The sequence below is a fragment of the Hevea brasiliensis genome, chromosome 13, assembly GCF_030052815.1.
Source record: "Hevea brasiliensis isolate MT/VB/25A 57/8 chromosome 13, ASM3005281v1, whole genome shotgun sequence".
In the NCBI taxonomy this organism is placed as follows: Eukaryota; Viridiplantae; Streptophyta; class Magnoliopsida; order Malpighiales; family Euphorbiaceae; genus Hevea; species Hevea brasiliensis.
In genome coordinates this window covers 19176176-19203404 of record NC_079505.1, presented here as the reverse complement: position 1 = coordinate 19203404, position 27229 = coordinate 19176176, and the positions used below count along the sequence as shown (strand labels likewise).

Sequence of the window (27229 nt, the reverse complement as noted above, 5' to 3'; positions counted from 1 at the left end):
AAATTTTAAATATTTATAAATTAAAATTAACTTATAATTTTAACTCATCATTTATTTTTATTTATTTTTTTAATTTTTTTAAAAATTATTTATCACACTTAAAAATTAAACAGTATTAATTTTTTTTATAATTTTATCCTTTATTTTTATTAAATATAATAAAAAAATATATAAAATGTAATTAAATGTGATGAAGGATAATATCATATTTTTTATAAAAATGAGTTTATACTATAATTCAGAAATATATTTTTTTAACTTATTACATCTATATTATATTATTTTTTTATAATTTATAAGTAAATTTTCTAAAGAAAATTTATATTACTTTTTGGAAAAAGCTTTTTTTTTTTTAAAAGAAAGAAAAAAAAAAGGGCAATAAGTTTAGGCAAAATATTTACGTTCAAAATGCATGAATCTATCTTAGTCTTCTTACTGTTTTATTAATGGTGGTGTTTGCCTTTGGCTTTTGCTTTGGCAGGCACAGCACAACACCTTCTTTCGTCTTCATCGGCTTCCATTGTTGAGTTATTCTACTTGGCAGTTACTTATTTGCTCCTAAGAAAACGGTCAACTCAAGTGTGAAACTCTTGCGTTTTATAGTGAGTTTTTTGTCGTTTTACTGTTTTCCAAAATTCGTAGTGCCCACGATAATTGCTACTTTTGTTGATAAGTTGAAAAAAACGCGTTTTGCGTTGGGATGCGACTCAACTGAGAGTGTGAACTTTGGGTTCTCAAGCCTTCTGTTTCGATGGAGAAATTTGAGAAAATCAGTTGAAAATCTGAGTTTGCAATTTTTAATTTTATTTTTTTTCTAAAAATTTTATGGTGAAAAAATTGGTGGAAAGATTGTGAAATCTAGAGGCTAAAGGTGCCATCTCTCCTGCGACAGTAAACAAATGACGAGTCCGTTCAAGTCTTCGCCGTACCGCCGGCGACATGATCTAGAGGCCGGAGGCCGCTCCACTGACGATGAGTCATCCGGTCCTTTTGATATTCTCAGCACTAAAAACGCCTCTATTGAACGTCTTCGCCGTTGGAGGGTAAATATAATTTTCCTCTTTTCTCTCCCTCTCTCTCTCTCAGACTCTCACTGTTTGTCCATTTGGAATGTGCTTCTTGTGATTTTTTTGTATTTTGTGTATAAACTTTCAGTGGAGTGTGCTTCGATTGTGTGTTTGGTGCTTGAATTGGTGGTGCATGCAATTGAATCACTAGTAGGTCTAATTTGGGAAAGGGTTGATTATTTTGGTGTTTTGGACTGAAATAAGTGAATATTGTCCAAGGCAAATACAGAAAAACCTTTGCTTTTGGTTATTTGATTTGATGTATTAAGTTTATCCCGTATGAGTTTGTGTGACAGTAACTTAATTTAGGGCCTAAACTTTAATTTGAATCATAAAACCGCGGATCTATACATAAAACCTATGTAGCTGGTTCATAAATTATTTTCTTTATGTTAATTTGACACTTACTGGAGGAAAAACTCTTAATTAATTAAAAATAATATTTTATAATTAATTTCTATCTAGTTTCTCTCCCTTGTTCTCTCTTTGTCCACAGCTTAGGATACTGGAACTGCCAATCCATGAAAATATATATATTTTTTTATTAGATAAATGTAACGTCTAGAAATCAGCTATTAAAGGTTAATGGGTTTTATGCTAATGTTACAAATGGAAATTTAGGTACCTTACAGTCGCATGCCATTTTGTATAATTTACCCATTCATGTTGACTCCTATGTTAATATTTGTTTTTATCTCATCTATTCTGTTCCTTGAATGCAGCTATAGTTTTTTTGTGCTAATTGGAATGTGCTTTTCTGTAGCAAGCTGCACTTGTGCTTAATGCTTCTCGTCGATTCCGATATACCCTGGACTTGCAAAAGGAAGAAGAGAAGCAGCAAATATTGAGAAAGATAAGAGCACATGCACAAGTCATACGAGTACATAATCTCTCCAAACTCGAATATTCATTTAAATGGTTAACTTTAATAGGCTTATGTTTTAATATATGGTTTCTGCTGCATCAGGCTGCATATCGTTTTAAAGCAGCTGGGGAACAAGCAAATGGTATTTCCTTTTTTTTATAGTTCTGCTGTTGTTTTTATGCTAATCATTGTAGACTAAATTGTACAAACAATATGAAGTGGTTTTAGTTCGGCAGTTTTTTTTTCTTTTCTTTCCCCTCTCGCTCTCATTTGATTTGTGTGTCCTTTGTGCATTTTTCATGTGGCATAGAAGGATCATCAATATATAAAGACTAGGTATTATGAAGTCACCTTATGCTTTAGTTTTTTCCCCCCAGAGCTTCTGCTCTTTATAATAATAATAATAATAATTTTTTTTTATAGTTGTTGCTTACTTCAATTTTGGTTTAAATGGAAAATTAGGTTTTTGTATTCCTTCATAATTTCAACAAGCAATGTACATGTTGCTTATTTTTTGTTCTTTTCTTTCCAATCTTGTCAATTATTTCCTTTTTCCGCCCTTCATTTTTTTTTTAAATTTGAAAATTGTTAAGGACTGTGAATTCACTTCAGTGTTCTTGCTTGACCATGTATCATTCGTTGCTGTTCAAAATATCAAATACAAGAAGCTTTACTTCAATTTCTTTGATTATAAACATTTTATTTTCTTTTATTCATTTTTTCCCACCTGCATTTTGTTACATACTATAGAAGAAAGTATAATAGTAATAGGAAGGGGAATATTGGCGGGAAAGGAGCTAGAGTGTATAACTGATTCTGTAACAGAATTGGTAACTGTTATGTTGACTTTAGAGAAAGTAGTTACTGAGTTGAGATATAAATTCTCAACAAGCTAATCTGTAGAGGCATTCAAGAATTACTACAGAAATAATAATTCTCAATTCTCTCTCAACTATCTCTCTCTCTTCTCTCTCTCTCTTCTCTAATTTTCTCTACTTCTCTTATAATTCTCTGTTAGGGTTCCTTAATCCTAACATTTGGTATCAGAGCTATCAGATCCAAGAATCAGTGGGTAATTGGTTCCTGGAAGTCGGAAATATGACTAGATCAGTTGTAGTGAGTCCAGAGATGGTGAAGATTCTTTGAAATGGAAGAACAAGTGAGGAATTTGCAAGAAGTTTCTGAATCTGCAAGAAGTGGCTTCAAGAACCGCTGGAGATCTCAAGGAATTTAAAGAAGATATGATGAAGAAAAGCGAGGGTCGAATGTTATCTTGGAGGAATTGCGAGCCTACATGAGTCTTTGGAAGGAGTAATGAAGTTAGTAATTCGGGAAGGTGGAAGTAGATCTGAAAATATTGGATTTCGATCGGTTTGGGAAATGGGATGTGTTTATTACCTAACCCTACAAGGATCCAGAATTTCTGAATATAGGTAACCCTAATAACCTTGGAATTTTTTCTTTTATGGAAGGTATGCCACAGATTTTGCCCAAGATAGAGTTGGTTACTTTTGATGGGAAAGAACCTAGGGCTTGGTTGAGAAGGTGTGAAAAATATTTTGAGATCTATAAGGTTCCTACTGATCAAAAGGTACCAATAGCGAGCCTGTTTTTGGTGGATAGCGCTGATGCATGGTTCCATAATTGGAATAGGGGTGGAGTACATTCTTGGGAAGAATTTGAGAAAGGAATTTGTAGCAGATTTGGGGATGAAGGGCTAGAGGATTTAGTAGAGGGTTTTATGAAACTGAGGCAGGAGGGATCTTTAGAGGAATATCAAGATGAATTTGAGGAATTAAGAATAAGAATTGAGAGATTAATGCCTGAATTAGGTGAATCTTATTTTACATGCCTTTTATGGGGGGTTTAAAGGATGAAATTAGGTTGGTTGTTAGAATGATGAAGCCTGTTTCCTTATCTCAGGCTATAGAAGTAGCTAGGCTTCAAGAACAAGTGTTGGAAGTTAGTAAAAAGCCTAAGAGTACAAGCAATTTTTCCAAACCTTTTAGAAGCCAATCTACTGTCCCTTTAACTCCATATCAGACTAATTACCCAAACCAGTATGCCAAGCCATATCAGACCTATCAAAACCCTCCAAGACCACCAAATTTTGACAAACCCAACCCTACAACAAGTAAAACTCACCAAGACCAACTCACCCAATCCATCTTTGCTTCTACTTTATCTTCAGTATATAAACCAACAAATTCTTTTTCAAATCCTGTTAAGAATCAGCCTAAACCATGTTACAGATGTGGGGACAAGTATTTTCCAGGGCATCAATGTAAGCAGAAATCATTAAATGCAATTTGTGCCGTGGAGAAGGATGATGATGGAGGTGAAGAGGAGTGGTTTGAAGCAGGAATGGAGATGGAGGAAAGGGAAAATATGGAAGACAATACTCTGTCAGTTCATGCACTAGAAGGTAGTCATGGCATTGATACAATAAGGATGTTGGGGCTTCATAAAAACAGGCAATTGGTGATATTAATTGACAGTGGTAGTACCACCAGTTTCCTTGACAAAAGAATAGCTAAAGAATTGAAATTGGAGTTGGTTTCAACACCATACACTACTATTACAGTGGCAGATGGGAGGAAGTTAGGGTGTGATTTACAATGTCAGAAATTTAAATGGAAAATGGACAATAATGAGTTTAATTTTGATTTGAAGATTCTGGAATTAGGGGGTTTTGATATGATATTAGGAGTGGATTGGTTAAAGAAGCATAATCCAGTACTATTTGACTTTGAGGCATCAACAATTACTATTACTGTGGAAGGAAGATCAGTAGTTTTGCATGGCATTGGAGAGGGTAAGCTGCGATGCAGGCTTTGGTATTCGCCAATATATTGAGGAAAGATGGTAAGGATTTTTGAGTCCTTTGTTACGTGTTATGCATTCGACCACTCCTTGCTATCACTACTTCCAATTTTGGGTGTGATGAGAGACTGCAACAATTACTCCAGAAATATAGCAGCATTTTTGAAGAGCCTCAAGGGTTACCACCTTTTAGAAGTCACAATCATGCTATTCCTCTAAAGCATGATGCTCAGCCTGTTAATATTAGGCCTTACAGATACCCCCATTACCAGAAGACAGAGATTGAAACATTGATAAAAGATATGCTCTCCTCTTCCATCATTCAACCTAGCACTAGCCCCTATTCTTCTCCTGTTCTTTTAGTGAAGAAGAAAGATGGGACATGGAGATTTTGTGTTGACTATAGGAGACTTAATGACTTGACAGTTAAGGATAAGTTTCCAATCCCTATTATTGATGATTTGCTAGATGAATTGCATGGGGCTGTGATCTTTTCTAAGATAGATTTGAGGGCTGGTTACCATCAAATAAGGATGAAGGTGGATGATACTCCTAAGACTGCTTTTAGGACACACCATGGGCATTTTGAATTTAAAGTGATGCATTTTGGTCTCACTAATGCCCTGCTACATTTCAGCCTTAATGAATCACATTTTCCAACCTTTCTTAAGGAAATTTGTCTGGTATTTTTGATGATATCTTGGTTTATAGTAGGGATATGGAGAGTCATTTGGAGCATTTGGGACAAGTGTTTGAGGTCTTTGCCGAGCCCAACATCTTTTGCTAAACCATCTAAATGTTTCTTTGGGCAAATCAAATTGAATATCTTGGGCATATCATCTCAAGATAGGGGTTGCTCTTGATCCAAAAAGGTTCTTTGCTATGGTAAACTGGCCTGTTCCTATTTCAGTCAAGGATCTCAGGAGTTTTTTGGGACTTACAGGCTATTATAGGAAATTTATAAAAAATTATGGGGTTATTTGTCAGCCTCTAACTGATCTATTAAAGAAGGATTCATTTCACTGGAATGCTATTGCTCAAAAGGCTTTTGAGAAGCTTAGGAATTAATGTCTTGACTCGATTTAGCTTTGCCAGATTTTTCTAAGCCATTTGTAATTGAGACAGATGCTAGTAATTGGGGAATGGGAGCAGTGTTGCAACAGCAAGGGCATCCTATTGCCTTCATTTCTAAGGCTTTTGGGCCTAAGAGTGAGGCTTTATCTGTGTATGAGAAGGAATTGCTAGCTATCACTTTTGCAGTGAGTAAATGGAGACATTACCTAGAACAGGGTCAGTTCTTTATTAAAACTGATCATGAAAGTATAAAATACTTACTTGAGCAGAGGTTACATACTAATTTGCAGCAGAAGGGTATTTCTAAATTGTTGGGGTTGAACTATAAGATACTGTATAGGAAGGGAATTGAAAATAAAGTGGCAGATGCATTGTCAAGGAGGCCTGCAGACTTCCATTCTTGTGTTATTCAATCTGTGGTAGTTCCTGCTTGGATGCAGCAATTGGTGGAAAGTTATGAAGGGGATGATAAAGTTAGAGAGTTAATTCAGAAGCTCTCTTTGGACCTTAATGCTGTTGCAGGCTATCAGTTGAAGAATGGTGTTCTATATTACAACCATAGGCTGTATGTAGGGAATTCTACAACTTTGAAGCATACCTTATTGCAAACTTATCACAATTCTGCTGTGGGAGGCCATTCAGGGGTTAATGTCACTTATTTGAGATTGAAGAGGTATTTCTTTTGGCCTGGTATGTTGAAAGAAGTGATGGAATGGGTAAAGTCTTGTGATGTATGTGCAAAATGTAAGGGTGAAACATGCCCTTATCCAGGGAAGTTGCAGCCTCTTCCCATTCCTTCCCAAGCTTGGCAAGAAATTTCTATGGATTTTATTGAGGGTCTCCCAAAGTCAAGAGGTAAAGACACTATTCTGGTAGTAGTTTGTAGATTGACAAAGGTGGCACACTTTATCTCTCTGTCCCATCCTTATACAGCAGCATCAGTAGCTCATGTTTTTCTGGATACCGTCTTTAAACTTCATGGGGTTCCCCAAGTAATTACTTCAGACAGAGATAAAGTCTTCACAAGTCTATTCTGGCAGGAATTATTCAAGTGTTTGGGGGTTAAATTGGCTATGAGTTCAGCTTATCACCCTCAATCAGATGGTCAAACTGAAAGGGTGAATCAGTGTATTGAAGCCTATTTAAGATGTATGGTTCACTTGAAACCTGCAACATGGGTGGACTGGTTATCCTTAGCAGAGTGGTGGTATAATTCTTCATTCCATAGTGCCATCAGAATGTCACCTTTTGAGGCTCTATATGGGTATGCCCCTCAATTCTTGCCTATGTTTCCTTTTGATGGTGTGAAGGTAGGAGCTGTAGATACCTTCATCCATGACAGGCAGCAGCTTAGTTCTCTTCTCCAGGCCAATTTGCAACAGGCTCAGAATAGGATGAAGCAGCAAGCTGACAGAGCGAATCTGAAGGGAATTTTCTGTTGGAGATTGGGTATATCTGAGATTGCAACCTTATAGGCAAACCTCAGTGGTACTGAGGCAGAATTTGAAATTATCTGCTAAGTTTTATGGGCCATTTCAAGTAATTGCTAGAATGGGCAAGGTGGCTTACAAGTTACAATTGCCATCTTCTTCTACAATTCATCCTGTTTTTCATGTTTCAATGTTGAAAAAAAGGATTGGTGAGGGGATCACTTCTATTTCTGAATTGCCTATTCTGCAAGAAGATCAGTTTGTAGTTTTTCCTGAGAAGGTATTACAGACCAGAGTGGTTTCCAGGGGAGATCAGAAGGTGGAACAAGGACTTATCAAGTGGTTTCAATTGCCTGAAGAGGATGCCACTTGGGAGGATAGAAGTTTTATCACTGCTCAATTTCCAGAACAGCCACTTTCTTGGGGACAAGAAAGTGCTGAAAGAAGGGGTATTGTTACATACTATAGAAGAAAGTATAATAGTAATAGGAAGGGGAATATTGGCGGGAAAGGAGCTAGAGTGTATAACTGATTCTGTAACAGAATTGGTAACTGTTATGTTGACTTTAGAGAAAGTAGTTACTGAGTTGAGATATAAATTCTCAACAAGCTAATCTGTAGAGGCATTCAAGAATTACTACAGAAATAATAATTCTCAATTCTCTCTCAACTATCTCTCTCTCTTCTCTCTCTCTCTTCTCTAATTTTCTCTACTTCTCTTATAATTCTCTGTTAGGGTTCCTTAACCCTAACACATTTGTTCCCTGTTCTGATTTATTTGGGACGAGAATAGTTTTTTTTTTATTTTTTATCATATGCCATTGTATCTTTATTCACAAATCAGCCATGCTACTTATTGGGCATTTTAGTTCTTTCCCTGTGTGCTTCATGCACATGCGGTTGCTGTCCTTATTTTATGTTTTAAGTTGTTCATCGTCTTTTGGTATGTTATACCGTATCAGTTGTAGCAAGTTAATTGCTATGAAGTTCAAAAAGTTATTGGGCTGATTTTTGGACGTCATAGATGGTGTATTAGTTGGGACTGATTTCAGTTTTCTCTGGCAGGAAACACAGAATTACATGCAACACCTACAGGTGATTTTGGAATTGATCAAGACCAACTTTCTACAATGACAAGGGATCATAAGTTTGATTTTCTAGAGCAACTTGGGGGGGTAAGTCTATGAAATATTTCTCTTAATTTTTTTTTGTACTATTTTTGGTAGCATTTATTTGCTTTTTTCTTGTTGCCTATATGCATCAGGTAAAAGGGCTTTCTGATCTTTTAAAAACAAATAACGAGAAGGGGATCTATGGAGATGATGCTGATTTACTGAAGCGCAAGAATGCATTTGGATCAAACACTTATCCGCAGAAAAAAGGAAGGACTTTCTGGGTAGTTGCTATTGCAGATTTATAACTGCAATTTGTGGGGATTTTTTTGCCATATTGTAAAATACTATTGAATTTATAATTGTACTGTGTACCCTTTTCATCAAATTTAGTTTTATGCTTTATTTTGTAGATGTTCCTTTGGGAAGCTTGGCAAGATCTTACTTTAATCATATTGATGGTGGCTGCTGTGGCTTCTTTGGTGCTGGGTATAAAGACGGAGGTGAGTTTGTAGTTTGTACAAAGCCTTGCCAATTGTATCACCATTTTATGAGTGTTAAGTGCAAAAGAATGTTTGAGGCTTTTGTGATTTGTTTATTTGTAATTTTGGAAACCTAATTCTTGCTTGATATGTGGACCATAAATTTTTAATAAAAAAAATTTTGGTTCGGTTTTAAAATTTCCTAGTTTGGCTTTTTGGTCATTTTGGTTCAGTTTAGTTCAAATCTGAACCAAGCGATTGCACAACCCTAGTGAAAATTGTGAGTTGATGGAGTATCTTATATTCTTGTTAGTTTATAACAGGCAAGATCTTGTCTTTTAGGATATAACCGTATAAATTGCTCCATTTTATTCATCTTTATTGCTAGGGGCATATGTACATTCTAGCTGTATTTAACTTGAAGTGATGATTAAAATGTTTTTTTTGTTGAGTGTTGATTGATAATTGAGTTTATTGTTTTAATGCCATTGTTCCCTTTCCTTGTAATTTTTCATGGATTACAAGTATTTATGAGAACTACTGCACCTCCTTTTTTTCTGTTGGTTTGCTGTTAAATGACTGTTTACATGCATTCACTGTCGTTCCTTTTCTTATGTCATTTACTTCATTGAATTAATTGCTATTTATTTCTGTTGTTGTCTCATGTCTTTTACTGTGTTTTTCTCTTATAGGGTATTAAGGAGGGATGGTATGATGGGGCCAGCATTGCTTTTGCAGTTATTCTTGTCATTGTTGTGACAGGTATGGACATCCCAGTGCAGTGTTTTATTGAATTAGAAATGTTTGAACTTTGAAGCATAATACTGTTGTGGATTCTGAAATGTGTAGAACTTGCTCTATTACATAGGTAAATCTTATTCCTAAGACAGTTAAAATTAGATTTTGTCTTGCATGTACAAACTGGTGATTGGATTGGAAATTGACTATCATAATTGTTCATTGGTAGATGAATTGGCTGTGTGTTTGAGCTAAATAAAGTTGTGAAAGCATTTGTATTGCTCATGTTAATGCACATTGGTGTTAAGTATTAATATATCAATTTAACTTGTATCGGCTAGTGCAAGTGCGCCAAAATGCACACACAAATATCTGTTTGTGCTTATGTGCCTTAGATATTTTCTATGTTTTTGCGACTATGAGTAATAAAAAGAAATATTAAGCACTATAATGAAGAAGTATTAAGCAATTTAAATTTTTTTGAGTTGATTGTTGATGTTTCATTTGTAAACTGAGTTTCTTCATAATGACAAATTGTTGTGGGTCTTGCCATAAGTTCTTATTTTTTTTTTTTTTTTTGGGGAAGATTTTATTTTCTTGTTGAAGTAGGAGGCTTCTACTGTGTGGAATAGGGAGTTCTATACCACTATATAAATGCGATTCAAGCACATAGTTTTGTCTGTTCAAGGGCAGTATGATTTTGAGAGGGGGAACATTATTGTGTGTATTGGGTGTTCTGTTTTTCAGTGAGATTTTTTTTTTGTTGTGGATTTTGTGGAGAGGTGGTTTGCTGAACCATCTTATTGTGTTCTCTTTTTTATATTTTTCCAAGTATTACACATAATGGAGAGTACTCATGCTTCTAGATGTATGCCGTAGGGATCTCTATATATTGTTAGATAATCAAGTTGTAGTCTGCTTGCTGAGTTACGTGCAAATTTATATCTGTGTCTGTGCACAACTATTAGAAACTCCACAGAGATGATATTTTAAATCCGTTGTTGCTCCTTTGTTGTTTAGATACAAACAAGATGCATCTTTACAGCTTATCTTGTTTATTACTTGTGAAATTCATAGTCTTTCTTGTTTCGATATAGTAATGATTGGAACTCTCTTTGGTTGGAAGGAAATTGGATATAGACTATAGAGGAAAGGGATAGGAGGAGAAGAAGGAATTGAAAAGGATGAATAATTAAAATTTCTTTATGTTGTTTGGAAACCAATGAGGGTCAGCTTAAATTGATCGACTGTAGGGACACTGAATGAAATTGGGTTAATTGGCCCTCTTCTTTCCCTTGACAATGCACCCAAAATAAGCTGGGCCCATCAAAAGGAACATAAATGCATTTTTCCCATTCCCCCCTACTTTTCTTCCTATTTCACAATGGAAAAAGTAGTCCTTTCTTTTTTTTTTTTTATTTTTTTTATTTTTCCTTATTGCTATTCCATTTCCTGCTCTGTTTTCATCTGCTTGCTCCTTATATAGAAACAAGTTATCCAGTGTGATGAGAAAGATCAATCAGGGGCAAGTGAAGTTTCATTGTTGGTTGTATATGATACTGTGACAATTATATTATATCTTTCCATTATTAGTAGAAGTTACAAGCTCACTGCAACACCTGGCTAGGTGGTCTTAGTATGTCTTGTATAAATGTATATTTTGCTTTGTTGAGACTAATGTTGTTATCGTGTTCTTTGTGAAATAATTCCAACAATCCAACTCTATATAGTCATAGTTTATTCATTTCTCTGTAGAAGTGTATATCCTTAATTTTCTTCTTTTACTGTCTTCAGCTGTAAGTGATTACAAACAATCCCTTCAGTTCCAAAATCTAAATGAGGAGAAGAGAAACATACATATGGAGGTGCATTTCTACCACAATAAAAAGTGGCTTTTGACTGGATTTTGTTTCTTTTGCATGTAAATCACAAAGAAACATTTGTGCAGGTTATTAGAGGGGGTAAAAGAGTTGATGTTTCAATATATGATCTTGTTGTTGGAGATGTTGTTCCCCTCAATATTGGTGACCAAGTAAGTACATCAGCTCTCCATTCTTTTCAGTATATTTCACTTATATTTTTTCTGCATAATTTATCGACAGTCTAAATACATCTTTAGGTACCTGCTGATGGAATTTTAATTATTGGTCACTCTCTTGCAATTGATGAATCTAGCATGACTGGAGAAAGCAAGATTGTAAGCCTGTTGACCTGTCCTTACACGTGGTGAAATTGCATAATGGTACCTTTTATTGAAGTGATTATTCTGCAGGTTCACAAGAATTCCCGGGAACCATTTCTAATGTCGGGCTGTAAAGTGGCTGATGGTAGTGGCACTATGTTGGTAAATTTCATTTTGTTTTCTGTTTGCCTATAGGGCTGTGCAATTGGCTGGTTTGGTTATGAACTGAATTTGAACCATAATAATTGAAAAAGCAAAAATGTGTAAACCAAACCGAAATAAATATGAAACTGAAATGAATTGAAAAATTTTGGTTCAGTTTCATCGGTTTTAATTCATTTCCTCCATAGTCCATGATCGATTTGCAAAAAAAGAAATTTCCCAAATCATCAATTGCGAATGAAATAACAAATCTAAAGAAATCTAAAATCATAAAGGGAACAAAATCAACATAATCCATAATTAACAACACAAATAATCACAAAAAAAAGAAAAAAAATTAGTCAATTTGGAAATTTATTTCATTTTCCTATATTTTCTATAGAACCAAACGAGACATACAGAGTTGCTCAAACTATAGGGGAATTAAACTCATGAGTCATACTATGAAGTTGTGGGAGAGAGTTGTGGAACATCGACTACGTCATGATACTTCTATCTCTCCCAATCAATTTGGCTTCATGCCTGGTCGTTCAATTATGGAAGTGATCTTTCTCATTAGAAGCTTAATGGAGAAATATAGAGATGTGAAGAAAGATCTACACATGATTTTTATCGATTTGGAGAAGGCTTATGATAGTGTTCCAAGAGATGTCTTATGGAGAGTGTTAGAACAAAAGAGGGTATCTATTAGGTACATACAAGTGTTGAAAGATATGTATGAAGGAGCAACTACTATTGTGCGCACAGTGGGAGGGGACACAAGAGATTTTCCTATCTCAGTTGGATTACACGAAGGTTTAGCTGTAAGCCTTTACATTTTTACATTAGTTTTAGATGAATTGATGAAACATATACAAGAGAGTATCCCTTGGTGCATGATGTTTGCGGATGATATAGTTCTGATAGATGAGACGCGAGAAGGAGTCAATAGAAAGCTAGAGCTTTGGATAAGTACGCTAGAGTTAAAGGGCTTTAAGTTAAGTAGAACGAAGACAGAATACATGTATTGCAATTTCAGTGAAGGCCGAACTAGTGATATGGAAGGAGTTAGTTTGGATGGAGTGGCACTGTCCCAAAGTAATTATTTTAAATATCTCGGCTCCGTTCTTCAAGTAGATGAGGGATGTGAGGAGGATATTAGTCATAGGATTAACGCTGGATGGTTGAAGTGGAGAAATGCCACGAGAGCTTTATGTGATTGTAAGATTCCCAATAATTTGAAAGGAAAATTTTACCGTACAGCTATACGACTGGCCATATTATATGGTAGTGAGTGTTGGGCACTGAAGGAGTCGTATGTGTCTAAGATAAGAGTTGCGAAGATGAGAATATTAAGGTGGATGAGTAGCCATACTAGACTAGATAAAGTCCGTAATGAGAGTATTAGAGAAAAGGTAGGAGTGGTGCCGATTGAGGATAAGTTGAGAGAAGGGAGATTGAGATGGTTTGGTCATGTGAAGCGTAGACATACGGAGGCTCTAGTTAGACAAGTAGAGCACATTAGGTTAGAGGATAGAAAGAAAAGAAGGTTTAGACCTAAACTGACTTGGAGAAGAGTGGTACAACATGACGTAGAAGCGTTACACATTTCCGAAGATTTAATCCAAAATTGTTTAGAGTGGAGAAAGAGAATCCATATAGTCGACTCCAAATTTTTGGGATAAAGGCTTAGTTGAGTTGAGTTGAGTTTTATATAACCAAACAAAAGGCATGCAAAATTATATTGTAAACTAGAAAGCGTCTCATTGGTTGATCATAGCACCTAACAAGAGAGGCTCGTCTGCCATTGGGTGATATGTAAATTCATTGGCATGTCACGGTGGACATGATGGAGGTTGATGTAGACTTGCTGACAGTGCAGGTGAAGCTGCAAAGGCCCTTTAGAGGTGATAGGGTGATGATGAACCATGGAAAGGGAGGCCATGAGGGTGAGCTTGAGAGAGGGATAGAGGGTGGCACATGCAAATGCAGTAGGCAAGGGAGAGACATGAGGGTGGGTAGAAGCAATACTATTGAAGAAAGGGAAGAAGATTATAGAAGGATGATTAAGGGAAAGGGAGGCTATGAGGGTGATGATGAGTCCAAGAAAGGAAAGCATGAAATTGAGCTTGAGAGAAGGTTAGGCAGGGACTGAAATCTGGATTCAAGAGATTGAAATCTAAAAGGGTCAAAGGGGTAGGGTTAGGGAATAAAAAACTTTTGGTCTTGGATGGGCTCTTGCTAATTGGGCTTGAAGCATGTGTTTGGGTGAGCTAATATATGGCTTAAAGTTGGGCCTTCAAACAAAATGCATATGCAAGCCACCTTAAGTTAGAATAGGGCATGGGCTAGGCGTACAACTATATGGGCTTCAAATTTCGGTCGACTTGGTTAGTTCAGTTTTTTTGATAGAATTAATCAAATTGAAAAACCAAAGTTTTTTCAAGAATAATAACTAAAACTGAACCAAACTACCGAAAAACTGAATTAAAATGGTTTGGTTTAGTTTTTTGGTTATAATCAATATGTGCTCACCTCTATATACCAGTCATAATGTTTTATCCATTTGCATAAAAGCATATTTCATTGATTCTCATTAGGCAAATTATGAAGTTACTGTTAAGATAATTAAAAAAATATCTTGTTCGTATTTCAAGAGAGTATAAGTAGGTGCAGAGCTTGTAGCATAGTGTGTGGTATCTTTGCAGTTCTAAAATTTGTGCAGCCATATTGGAGTATATTTGGGGACTCTTTTTACGTGTCTTTTCTGTTATATAGTTGTGAACAAGACAGGCAGAAAAAGTTGCAACAATTTACAAATTAGCCATACTTTCATTCAATTTTCAAACACATGTTCCATTTGATGTCTTTTGTTCATCCAGATGCTGACTTTAAAGGCTGCTATTAGGCCTTGGCAAAAGAGCATAGCTTGAAGGAGAATTTTTTTTTTCCCCTTTGTGATATAAAATCCTCCTACTCTTAGATGAGAGGTCGCAGATTGGTTGAAGAGCTTTTTTTTTAAGAAATGACTTTTGTATTAAAAGAAGGAATACAAGGATAGGGAAAAGAGCTTTGCTTTATACTAGTGAAACATTTCAACCTGCTAGTTCCCAATTTCTTCTTGTTTGGAAGATTCTGTTCATCAGTTCCTGGATAAAAGGCATCTAGTTTCTTTTGAAAATGTTTATGAGCCCAATGGAGGAAACAAGGGAGAAAAAAAATGAAAAATCTGAATTTGTGGAGGTTTATTGTGAGCTAATGGATTTATAAATGTTTCGTCACCAAAATCTAGTGTTCTCTGTGGTTGATATTTTATTCTCCATTTAGTAATTATCAGCTTAATTTATAATTTTTCTATCCCTCCCCAAAGGTTATATTTTTTTGTTAAATTTAACTTTTGGCACAAAATTTTCCTGTATGTATAAATCCTAATAGCGCTTTGCATGGTAACAATTTGCACTGATGTATTTAACTGCTTAGTCAGCATGGAACTTTCAGTATATTTTTATAGAAGGTTCAGTTTGCTTTTTTTTTTTTTTTTTTTTTTCTTTCCCTTGACTATTTGATCTCATATTCTCTGGTTTTGTGTTCTCTTATTTTTGTGATTTTCCTAGAAGCGTTAGAAGTGGTGCTCTTACCTATTTAGGTGGCATTACAACTTTTCTTGTTTAGAGACAGTTAGGACCTATTTTTTTCAGTTGAAGTACATAATAAATCCTCTTCTTTCCAATCAAAAATAAAATTAAGAAAAAGGTGGTCTCAACTTGTATTTATGGCTTACATATATCTCCATTACAGGTGACGAGTGTTGGGATTAACACTGAATGGGGGTTGCTTATGGCTAGTATATCAGAAGACACTGGTGAAGAAACACCATTGCAGGTTGCTTTTCTCATTACTGTTTTTAGTTACATTTGGTGATCACAATTTGTGCTCATTTGTGAATGACTGCTGGTAGGTGCGCTTAAATGGAGTTGCTACTTTTATTGGTATTGTTGGACTGACGGTAGCTTTTCTTGTCTTGGTTGTACTTTTGGTCAGGTAACTGAGTGCTTTCTATTATCATGTGTAGGTATCTGTGTTTGTGTACATTATTTATTTATTCATTCATTCATTTGTGGAAATTGGTTTCCCACCCAACAGATTCTTTACTGGCCATACCAAGGATGCAAATGGACGACCTCAGTTTAAAGCGGGTAAAACTAGTGTTGGTGATGCAGTAGATGGAGCCATTAAAATTCTTACTGTTGCGGTATGTGCCCCCCTTGTTTGATGCTCTCTCTTTGTTCATTTTTGTGGTCAACTGATGTTTAAAGTTTTTAGGTTACCATCGTTGTAGTTGCAGTGCCTGAAGGGCTTCCTTTAGCTGTTACCTTAACGTAAGTTTCTTTTCATATAAAAGGTCTATTATATATTGTTCATTTTTTTTGTGTAAACATCAAAATTCTGTTCCATTATCACTTGCGGTGCTGTGGGATATTGGTTTTTGTAGCAGATTAACTTCCACCTTTCCTTTTATATGGCAAATGATGCTAATTGACTTTTGAATTTGCTGCTTCCATTGTGATATTTTTCGGATTTTATCTACTTGTTTGCATTTTCTAAAATTTGCTTTATGACAGTCTTGCCTATTCTATGAGAAAAATGATGGCAGATAAGGCCTTGGTACGTTTAATTTTATTTATTTTGGTTTCTTGGTTAGTGTTTTTGTCAACTTTGATAACCTGTGCTCAATAGAGATCAAATTACAGGTGCGTAGGCTTTCTGCCTGTGAAACCATGGGTTCTGCAACAACCATTTGCAGTGACAAGACTGGTACTTTAACCCTGAATCAGGTGAATTATTATGTAGTTTTTTGCATAGTTTTGTGGTTCATAATTTTGCATTGTGAAAGTAGATGCAAATGAGGAGGGTGGGTCGTGCTGGTTGCTTTGTTCTAGAGATGCATGGAAAAGTGGGGATCATGATAAAATTTCACTTTGTTTCTCTACAAAGCTCAGACCATGTCAATTAGTGGATGATAAGATTTTAAAACTGATAATATTACATGCCTGCAGAAATTAGGTTTGTTTTGGAAGAAAATTATCCAGGAGCATGTTTGATTTGTTGTGAGGAAAGAGTTTGTTGTTGCAACTCCTTTCTTTTTGGTCATAGGTATATAGACAAAGTTTTTCTATTTTTTTCCATCTGTTTGAAAGCTTCTGTTTCTTTTATTCACAGATGACTGTTGTTGCTGCTTATGCTGGTAGCAAAAAAATTGATCCTCCAGAAAAGAAGTCCCAATTGTCTCCTAAGCTGTCCTCTTTACTTATTGAAGGCGTTGCACAGAATACAAATGGCAGTGTTTTTATCCCTGAGGTAGGAATATCTATCTATTATTTTTGTATGTGCTATGTAACTAACCAAGCAGAAATTCAGCTAGTATTGCACCATTGACTTCATGATGTGTCATCATTGCTCTTTGGTAGGGTGGAGGAGACGTAGAGGTTTCTGGATCACCAACAGAGAAAGCCATTCTTGTTTGGGGAGTCAAGGTTTCTTTTGTAACTTCATCTTGTTTGTTAACTAGGTGACTTCTGAATTCTTAAACTAATTATGGTTACCATTTTTTCCGCCATAGCTGGGCATGAATTTTGATGCTGTTCGATCAGAATCAACTGTTATTCATGTTTTCCCATTCAACTCACAGAAAAAAAGAGGCGGTGTGGCACTACAACTGGTAATCTTACTTTATTATTATTATTATTATTATTATTATTATTATTATTTATAAAATCTTACTTGATTTTTAGAGTAGTTTTTGGGAGAAAAAATAGGTAAGATTAGTTGGGACATTGTTGGTTGCAATTGCTGACCCTCTTATGTGTGCTATGTACATTCTAAGAATTTTAGAAGCCGTTATAACCATGTAATTCCTCAACTTTCTTGATATCTGTTTTAAGTTTGGAGCTTTGCTGTTAAAAGAGTAATATTTTTTTTGTGCAAAATAGAAATATATAAAAGTAACTACACGAAGTAATTCTACTGTTGCAATTGCGGTGACTTCTTGATGCTAAAATTCTATTGAATATACAGCCTGACTCTGAAGTCCATATACACTGGAAGGGGGCTGCTGAAATAGTCTTATCCTCATGTACAGCTTACTTTGGTGAAAATGATAACATCGAACCAATGGATGATGAAAAGGTTTGCTGAAATGCCTGCTTTCTGATCGTTGGTTATTTGTTAGAAATCGTTGGTTATATTTCTTTAAATCTAAATGTTATTTTATTCTCCCCTATTCATTTTAGGTTAGTTCTCAATTCAAGTTTTGTTTCCAGGCTTTATTTTTCAAGAAAGCTATTGAAGATATGGCAGCCGGCAGTTTGCGCTGTATTGCTATTGCGTATCGATCTTATGAGATCGATAAAGTTCCAGTCGGTGAACAAGAGCTGAGTCAATGGGCATTACCTGAGGATGATCTTGTTTTGCTAGCTATTATTGGCTTAAAGGTATTAATTACCATTGAAATCATACTGATTCACTGTAGTACAAGATTTTTATGTTTCAATTTTGTCTTGCTTTTGTAGTTTTTACTTTGTTGTCAAAATTTGTCACTGTTGGATTTCTTTATATTTGGCATCTCTTTTTGTTTAACATAGATTCTTAGAGAACACAGTAACATTTATTTTAAAAAGAAAGGGTATAGCACTTGTTATGCTATAATTAATTAAATATAACAGGTATTCTATCAAGTTTTTGTTGATAAAATATTGCTGACAATGTGAAATTAAAAGTTTCCATATGCCTTGTGGATTTTTTTTTTTTTTGATGTCATGAAGAATTTACATTATTTCAAAAAGAAATTCATATCCCATTTTATTTTGGCAACACAAATACGCTAATATGAGTGTTCTGTTGTTTTCCATGTTAAAACATTGTGCAAGGTTAAAAAAGATAAAATAAAATTGATAATAATGGTTTTTGGCAATGAAGGTTCTGAAATTCTAATTAAATTAAAATTAGGATATGAATAATGCCATTAATACATATTAGATGCATTAAGATTTGTCTCACTTCTCTTATTTGCATTAAGATTTGTCTCACTTCTCTTATTCTTAAAAATAAATAACTGTTTTTATTTATATCATTGAGCAGGGGAAAAAAAGGAAAGTCGAATCCACTTATATTTTAGCTTGATAATTATTTAAGAAATGGTCACTGAGAGATGGTATATCATCATATAGTGGGCAATGTTTTTGCTTTAGGTATTCTGATTCCATTTATTTAGTGGCATGAAATTCTTTTGCAAGCAATTTTGATAGGAATGATCCCAAGTGAATTGAGTTCCATATAAATGAAATTGTGGAATTGCAAATGAATTTCATAAAATAAGTGGATTCATTTGTTCCAAACACTATCAAGTTGTAAACATGTGATTTGTGTGCTAACTTGTGTTTAAATTGCGTGTAGGACCCATGTCGACCAGGTGTCAAAGAAGCAGTGCAACTATGTCAAAACGCTGGTGTGAAGGTACTTCTGTGATGTCTAACTTGATATGTTGAAAACATGTTATTGTGAGCAATGAAATATTTCTCATTTTTTTATTGTAGTATGTGCTGACGTCTTTGTTGTCTTTCAATGTATAATTATTTTTAAGCTGTGTATAATTTGATATTCTGAGTGCCAATATATGAACTCACGTGCATGCTTTTGTTGGGGCTTCTGAAAAATAGGGATTAGATGAATGCTTTTTTTTTTTCTATTTGTTCTTTTGAATTATAATAATCATATTTTATTGATAAACAATCAGCTTGGTTGTGTTGTTTTTCCTTTGGGATGGTATTAATGCTAATGCTTGAACTAAAAAAATTACAATACATATATTTGATATGAACATAGTCAATACCTATGTTTTGTTGTGTTTTGCAATGAAAGAAGAGTTCTGTACGTCCACACCCCTCCCTTATTACTGAAAAGACTGGTATGTTTTGTTGTTTGTTTGAAACATATTTGAACTTGTTTTTATTGATTACCTGTTATTTTGTAGCTTGTTCATGTCTTAAATCATTAAACTGATGTAGAAACCTCATAGTTGTAGCCTTCCCACAAAAGAAAGAACTATATAGTTTGTCCTTTTGAAAGTCACAATTATATGAGATTTATGGTTGTCCTCTTAAATGTTGCTATCAGATGAGATCTAGTGTTGCTTTTTCGCAGTTATTCCAACATTGGCACACTATATATTGACAACCTGTGGATTTAATTTAAAGGAGCCTACTGTTTCCCCATATTTTCATAGGTGCGTATGGTCACTGGTGATAACCTTCAGACTGCTAGAGCGATTGCTTTGGAATGTGGAATACTAGGTTCGAATGAAGATGCTGTTGAGCCTATTCTTATTGAAGGAAAAGTATTTCGAGAATATTCGGTTGAAGAAAGGGAAAAACACGTTGAGAAGATATTGGTATGAACTATGGGTCTATGTTTGAAATTCTTTTTGTACATCTTGCATCTTTTGTGTCCTAATAGTTTATCCCAGGTGGTAAATTTGTTATTTTGACATTTGCAATGTGTAGGTAATGGGACGATCTTCTCCAAATGACAAGCTTCTGCTTGTGCAAGCATTGAGAAAGGGGGGACATGTTGTTGCTGTAACTGGAGATGGTACAAATGATGCTCCTGCATTGCATGAGGTTTGTTCAGTCCTTATCTTTGAAATCAATGAATTATTTGTATGTTGAAGAGCAATTTTGTTAAGAGAACTGGAATGAATAAACATTGATCCTGACAGTACTAAACTACTAATGCAACAATCACTTAGTTTATGATCACTTGAATACTTAGTTTTTTTTTTTTTAATTTTTTTTTTATTTTAATAGATGAGTCACTTGTGGTCAAATTATAATATTTATGATCTTATTTAATAACGATCTTTTTATTGCTCTTTTTCTTCAACCGTTTGTGTGCACGTTCACTTGTGTTGTTTCTGTATCTTTCTTCCTTTTTTTTCCTTTCCCTTGGTTGTTCTTGTTGTTGCTGTCATTATTATTAGTGCCATTGTATGTTCAGGCGGATATCGGCCTTTCAATGGGCATTCAAGGAACAGAAGTGGCTAAGGAAAATTCCGATATCATTATCCTGGATGATAACTTTGCTTCTGTTGTGAAGGTTGGTTATATTCATAAACCTTAATTTGAGCAGGATTAGTATGAGGTTTTTGTAATTCCCTGTTTGCAAATGTTACAGTGCATTGGTGAGATCCCGGCCATGTTATTCTGCATTCTATCAACATTTATGCAGAACAGCATAATTACTTTTGAACCCTCTTTGTCTGCTATATGAGTCTGAGGAAGAAAAAAATTATTCTTGAAATAAATACAATATTTAATTCTTTTTGAATCATTGGAAGTGCCAATATATTAGATTCTGTTTTATGTAGGTCGTTCGATGGGGTAGATCTGTATATGCAAATATTCAAAAATTTATCCAGTTTCAGCTTACAGTTAATGTTGCAGCCCTCATCATAAATGTTGTGGCTGCAGTTTCATCTGGTGATGTCCCATTAAATGCTGTTCAGGTTTGTGGGTTCGTCTTTCAAAAAAAAAAAGATATATTGTCGCACAACCAGAATCCAGTAACAGTTACCCTTTTCTGCACATACTCAGGTTAATTGTTCTTTTTTCTTGCTTTACAGCTTCTCTGGGTTAACCTTATCATGGATACTCTTGGAGCATTGGCTTTGGCCACTGAACCGCCTACAGATCACCTAATGCATCGGCCCCCAGTTGGTCGAAGGTAAGAATGTTATGATGGCTACTCCTTGGTGTACAAATGTTAAATCAGTGTTGTACCATCCACAAAAATGATAAAATGGAGCTCGACATATTTAAAAGTTAAAGGTGTTAGATATACAATATTAGCCTGGTTATTTAACTGTAAGCGCTTGATATTGATTTTCTTTTTCGAATTCTATTTTCTTTTCTTGTTCAATTATGGCACAGATCTTTAAGTTGGTTAACATGAATCGCTAAAGATAAGTTTTAATTTATCCAGTAAGTTTGGATGGTTCTTATTTGTTATAACTGCCTACATCTTCCAAAGTACCTGTTAGTCATCTCTAAGTTGTTACCTCCCTTTCATAAACATGTTCGATAAGGTTAACATGTTTGATAAATCTACATCTGCCAACTGTAATATTTGATGGTATTATAAAATTTATTTAAAAAATTGCTTAGTCCTTTCTGATGAGGCAAGGATTTACTAATGTTCAATATTAGTCCAGGGAAAAGTGGCTTTTTCTGCATAAATCTTATTGATTTATGTATGCTTGGTATCTTTTGTTCACTTTCCGGAGATTCAGCTCTGTTATCAAATCAACTAGGGAATTCCATTTTGCATTTTCGATGTGTTGTAAATTTGCTCATTTTGTGCCATTTGTTTAGGGAACCTCTCATAACAAATATCATGTGGAGGAACCTGCTGATACAGGTAATATGGTTTCTTGTTTATATTCTTTTCAGGTCTAAATGATAACTGTTATGAAATTTATGACAAGCTTGTTTTCAGTAATTTTACGTCTTTGAAAATTCAGGCAGTATATCAGGTGACCGTGTTGCTTGTTCTTAATTTCCGAGGAAAGACTTTATTAGGTTTGAAGCATGATGGTGCTGACCATGCAAACAAAGTGAAGAATACCCTAATATTCAATGCATTTGTGCTGTGTCAGGTTAGTCTCTTACTCTATTAAATTAGCGTAATGAGAAAGACGATTTAAGGTTTCCTTTTTCAACTTTCAGTTTTGACGCTAAGTTGTTGATTATTTTTAGAGTTTGTGTTCTCTCTCTCTCTCTCTCTAATGAGAAGAAGACACCCAAATGTAGCACATATGCCACAATCATATTTATCAAATTGAGAATCGAAATCTTCATTTTGTGAATCGTGAACTGAGTCAAATTGTAAGATTCGATAAAAATTCTCAAAATTAATTAAGAATGATATATGTTCTAAAAAATAAGTTAAAAAAAAATCACAATGACATATTTTGACAAATATAGAATTATTATGTAGCTAATTAGAAATATGCTTTATAATAGAACAATATATTCTTATTATGTTATAAATTTTGAACTCTTGAATTGTATACAATGATATGATTGTGCATGTGTTGAAATTCCAATTTAAATTTGATCAAATAACAAGATAATAAAAAAGGATATTGGCTTAAATTAAAAGGTTAGAATATATTAATATAAAATGTCATAATTTGACAACTATGATCGGGGAAGTAAATTAAAAAAAAAAAGGAAAAAGAAAGAAGAGGGAGAGGGGCAGGTAAAAGAATGGCTAGTGGGAGAAAAATAGCTAAGGTATGTGTACTTGTCATAGTAAAAATGAAGTAAAATTTTAAATTTTAAAGATGTAGGGTTTAACAACCCTCTAGAAAAAGAATTGACCTATTGATTCATATCAATTCACCCGATTTACTATCAAATCGGAAGATTTGGTGATGATTCATCTACATTTTCGATTCACCCCATAGATTCAAATTGCTAGGATGGGGAATGAAGAATTAAATCATACTCTTTGAATAAAGAATTGTAAGATTCTAACAATAGTGGCCACAATTATGTAAATTTATTGCTTTTAATGTTATTAATTGTTGAAGTTTTTAGAAATGCGATATAAATAATATTAAATGGTGGAAGGGATTTCTATTTTGTTTTGCAAGTGATAAATCTGCATCTTTTGATTGATTAAATACATGAATTTAGCTAAGTTCATGAACTCGAATTAAAAAAAAAAAAATTGGGCTGTAAGTACCTATAGCAAGGTGTAATTTACTTCCACCTCAAATAAGGTTGATTAAAAGAACTCCAGAGGTTTTTCATAATATAGATTTTGGTACTTGTAATTTATTAGTTACTTCACAATTTAACGTGTCCATCTCACTTCTTGCAAATATGCATAATAGCTTTTATTTTCTTTGTGTGATTATGCAAAAAATCTTGTGCAAGGACAGCTATTGCACAAGTCTTCCACTTATTCGTTCCTGATCTTGGCTACTCGTTAATGGTGTGAAAAATAGCTCGTGCAAAATTGATTATGATACATATATATATATATATATATATATATATATATATATATATATATATATATATATAGCTTGGCAGAGTTTGATGAAGAGCTAATTGTTTGAACTGCAGATCTTCAATGAATTTAATGCCCGGAAGCCAGATGAAGTAAATATTTTTGATGGAATCACAAAGAACCATCTTTTCATGGGGATAGTTGCAATTACACTCGTTCTTCAGGCAGGCTTCTAAATTTCTCCCGTTTGGTAGGGCTTTTTGTATCTTTTGTGACAATTTATGTTCACATAGATATTTTCCCTTCTGATGTTTTTTTACAGATCATTATCATCGAGTTTATTGGGAAGTTTACGTCAACTGTAAAGCTGAATTGGAAACAATGGTTGGTTTCTGTTGCTATTGGTTTTATCAGGTTAGCGATGGCCGTTGCTTCATATATTTCTATGGCATTAGCATGGCAAATGTGAATTCGTATGCAATTTTCTTCGACCTTCGTTTCTTTAGGATTGTTATAAATTATAAAGGAACTTTAAATCCTGTACCTTGGCTGCAGAATGGACTGTGGTTACAACTTATAAGAGGACTTTGCCATTATAGATTGCAAACTAGATCTTAGCAACCGATTATTGTTAGGTAATTTGTGCTCGACTAATGAATTTTTTTTCTTTTTCTTTTCTTTTTTTGGTTCTTTGCTAGTTGGCCTCTTGCATTTGTTGGCAAATTGATACCCGTTCCGGAGACGCCCTTGCATAAGTTCTTTCCTAGATTTTCTCAGCATAGAAATCCTCAAAGTAAGATCGAACTGAAAGTTAAATCTTTCGAGTGGCACTTGTTGCTGAAGTATACGGATATATAATGCGCTTTTTTTTTTTTTTTTCCTTGTGTGGTTTTCAGGTTGATCAGAACAAAGGCACGAGGATTTACAGCATTGCCTTCAAACTTTCAAATACAAAGTTAATAGATGTGGATGTTTTTCCCCATCCATTTTTTGGGTTTATATAGCATTGCACAAATCTACACGGATCTTTATATACAGGGTTTATGAAGAAAGGAAAAGGGCGGCAGCCTCTTTTGAAGGATTTTATTTTTCTTTTTATATTTCTTTTCGGAAGTTTGAGATGCTTTGTGCATGGAGTTACTCTTTTCACAAATACTTGGGTTACTTCTAACCTGGACACCAAAGACTCAAAAGGAGAAAAATCAGCCCCCTTTTTTTTTTTCTTTTGCATTTGGATTTTGTTTGTACCATAGTTGTTATAATCGGATCGGCTTGATTGGTCAGACCAGTTTAATCCAGAATTATACAAGTGGTGTATTTGTCTTGGGATAAATCGGTTTTATGTCGGAGAAAAATTATTAAAATTTAAGCCTACATAAGTAGGATTTGAACCTTGCACCTCATTGTGTTTAGCAGCTTAGCTCACAACCACCCGCGCCCCGAAGGTTATTATGAATATTAACCGTACATATCTATCTTGAACATAAACTGAATTATTATATTCAAAATATATTAAATTTATTTTATTTATAAATAAAATTAAAAAAGTAAATTAATTTATTTTATTTAATTTTTAAATATCATTTGATAATTTATTTATAAAATTATTAGTTTTGATATATATTTATTTAATAATATATTGGTTTACCTTTGATTTGAACTTTTTTAACTTTTTAGCTTCATCGATTGAATAATAAAATTTGAGTTCAAAAACTGTATTTTGATTTTATTTTATGTACCTTAATCAAGATTATTAATTAATTAATTTTTATATTTAGAAATTATTTGGATGTTAAAATTCAATTCTCTCAACTTAAAAAAATTATGTGAAATGGGCGTAAAGAACCATTGCTTGGGTTTAAACCCTTTGTTGTTCTGACACTCCACATCAGAAAATTTTTAGAAACAACTCCTGACAAATTACTTGTACATTTGAACTACTCTTAGATTTTAAAATTAAAAAGTGAATTGTTACTCTATGATTTTCTTCATTCTTACCCACGTGAGATGGTAGAAGCTTCGTTTAGTTTGTAGAATTATATAACATGGAAATTAAATATACTATAGACTAGCTATTATTCATTAAATTCGTAATTGACAAGAATGTATATTCTATACAGTAACAATGTTTTTTTTAACAGCAGAAAGATAATAATTATTGCATATGAAAAGTTTTGATAAAAATATTAAAAATAATGAAATAGCTATTTCTTGATATTATTTCCACCTTTTCATATGCTATTTCATAATCCAAACAAAGCATAGTAAAACAACTTATCTACCTATCCCGCTAATTATTAGGTCTTATTCAGCAATATTATGTTATTAATTATTTTAGTAGCTATTAGTTATTTTACTAGTTGTTAATTATTGGATATCAACGATTTAAAACAAAAGTGTTCGGTCAAAATAACTATTGAATCAGTTGTTAAATATAAAAATAGTAGTATCATCTCATTGACCCTAATCAAAACACTTACTTAACCTCTAGGGAGGGTAATTTTTTATTAATCACCCTCTCAATCTCTAAAAGTTAATATAAATATTATGTCACTGAACAATATAAATAAGAGAAAAATCAAAATATTAAACACCACCTTAAAAGTCATTGCCAATCAGGACTTTAATGTAATCAAACTACATATAGCATGAAAGAGGCTACAAATTAGAGGTTCGTAGTTTTCGATTCTAATTAAATTGAACTGAATTAATTTGAATTTTGTCTATTTTTTTAATATTGATCTTGATTTAATTCATTTTTTTTAAGAAATTTCAGTTGTTCAATTTGGTTTAATTCATTTGATCAAAAAATCCAACTACCTGAACCGATTAAAATTTAAAACCCATAAATGAGCTTAAGCGTAAGTGTTAACCCAAACATAGTCCCATGTTTGCCTAGCCTCAATAGGCCTTGCCATAGTGTTAAGTCTCCATCTTCAGTTGAATCAGTTGTTCTACTCCATAGACTTGTATTTGCCTCCCTCACCCACCCTTGTCCCTTAGTCTTGACTCTTTGTCTACATCCAGTTGCCTCATTCCCTCCCTGTCAGCCATCTTACCGCTCCCCTCACCCTCGCTCTGTCTGTCTCATCCTTTGTCCCTCACTGTCTCTATCTGTCTCGTCAATGCCAAGCCTCCTTCACCCTCGCTCTCTATCTGTCTCACCCTCGTTTGATTGCTCTATCTCACCTCTGCCCCTTGCTCTGTCTCGTCAACATCGTCGAGCCTCCCTCCCTCTCTCAA

The 27229-nt window shown here is 34.1% G+C and overlaps 1 protein-coding gene across 5 annotated transcripts in view; it reads left to right on the top strand.

Moving 5' to 3' along the window:
- Window positions 1-25319, top strand: part of LOC110641118 (calcium-transporting ATPase 8, plasma membrane-type) — a 43403-nt gene extending 18084 nt beyond the window's left edge. For 3 of the 5 annotated variants that reach the window (XM_058131945.1, XM_058131944.1, XM_021792718.2), the window contains 35 exons: window positions 482-602; window positions 893-1043; window positions 1831-1947; window positions 2035-2074; window positions 8325-8434; window positions 8524-8655; window positions 8785-8874; window positions 9546-9615; window positions 11386-11456; window positions 11540-11623; window positions 11711-11788; window positions 11864-11935; window positions 15713-15796; window positions 15873-15955; window positions 16058-16166; window positions 16238-16293; window positions 16537-16579; window positions 16666-16749; window positions 17135-17272; window positions 17383-17448; window positions 17535-17633; window positions 17990-18100; window positions 18235-18405; window positions 19367-19426; window positions 20196-20360; window positions 20473-20589; window positions 20966-21064; window positions 21336-21473; window positions 21591-21691; window positions 22339-22384; window positions 22488-22622; window positions 24103-24210; window positions 24309-24400; window positions 24685-24779; window positions 24883-25319. In XM_058131945.1, the coding sequence (XP_057987928.1) occupies window positions 900-1043; window positions 1831-1947; window positions 2035-2074; window positions 8325-8434; window positions 8524-8655; window positions 8785-8874; window positions 9546-9615; window positions 11386-11456; window positions 11540-11623; window positions 11711-11788; window positions 11864-11935; window positions 15713-15796; window positions 15873-15955; window positions 16058-16166; window positions 16238-16293; window positions 16537-16579; window positions 16666-16749; window positions 17135-17272; window positions 17383-17448; window positions 17535-17633; window positions 17990-18100; window positions 18235-18405; window positions 19367-19426; window positions 20196-20360; window positions 20473-20589; window positions 20966-21064; window positions 21336-21473; window positions 21591-21691; window positions 22339-22384; window positions 22488-22622; window positions 24103-24210; window positions 24309-24400; window positions 24685-24779; window positions 24883-24887 (3213 nt within the window). In that variant the 5' untranslated portion in view covers window positions 482-602; window positions 893-899 and the 3' untranslated portion in view covers window positions 24888-25319. Of the gene's footprint in view, window positions 1-481; window positions 1044-1830; window positions 1948-2034; window positions 2075-8324; window positions 8435-8523; window positions 8656-8784; window positions 8875-9545; window positions 9616-11385; window positions 11457-11539; window positions 11624-11710; window positions 11789-11863; window positions 11936-15712; window positions 15797-15872; window positions 15956-16057; window positions 16167-16237; window positions 16294-16536; window positions 16580-16665; window positions 16750-17134; window positions 17273-17382; window positions 17449-17534; window positions 17634-17989; window positions 18101-18234; window positions 18406-19366; window positions 19427-20195; window positions 20361-20472; window positions 20590-20965; window positions 21065-21335; window positions 21474-21590; window positions 21692-22338; window positions 22385-22462; window positions 22623-24102; window positions 24211-24308; window positions 24401-24684; window positions 24780-24882 lie in introns of those variants that run through there. The other 2 variants (XM_058131943.1, XM_058131946.1) reach the window with 2 other exon arrangements.
- Window positions 25320-27229: the final 1910 nt, after the last annotated feature.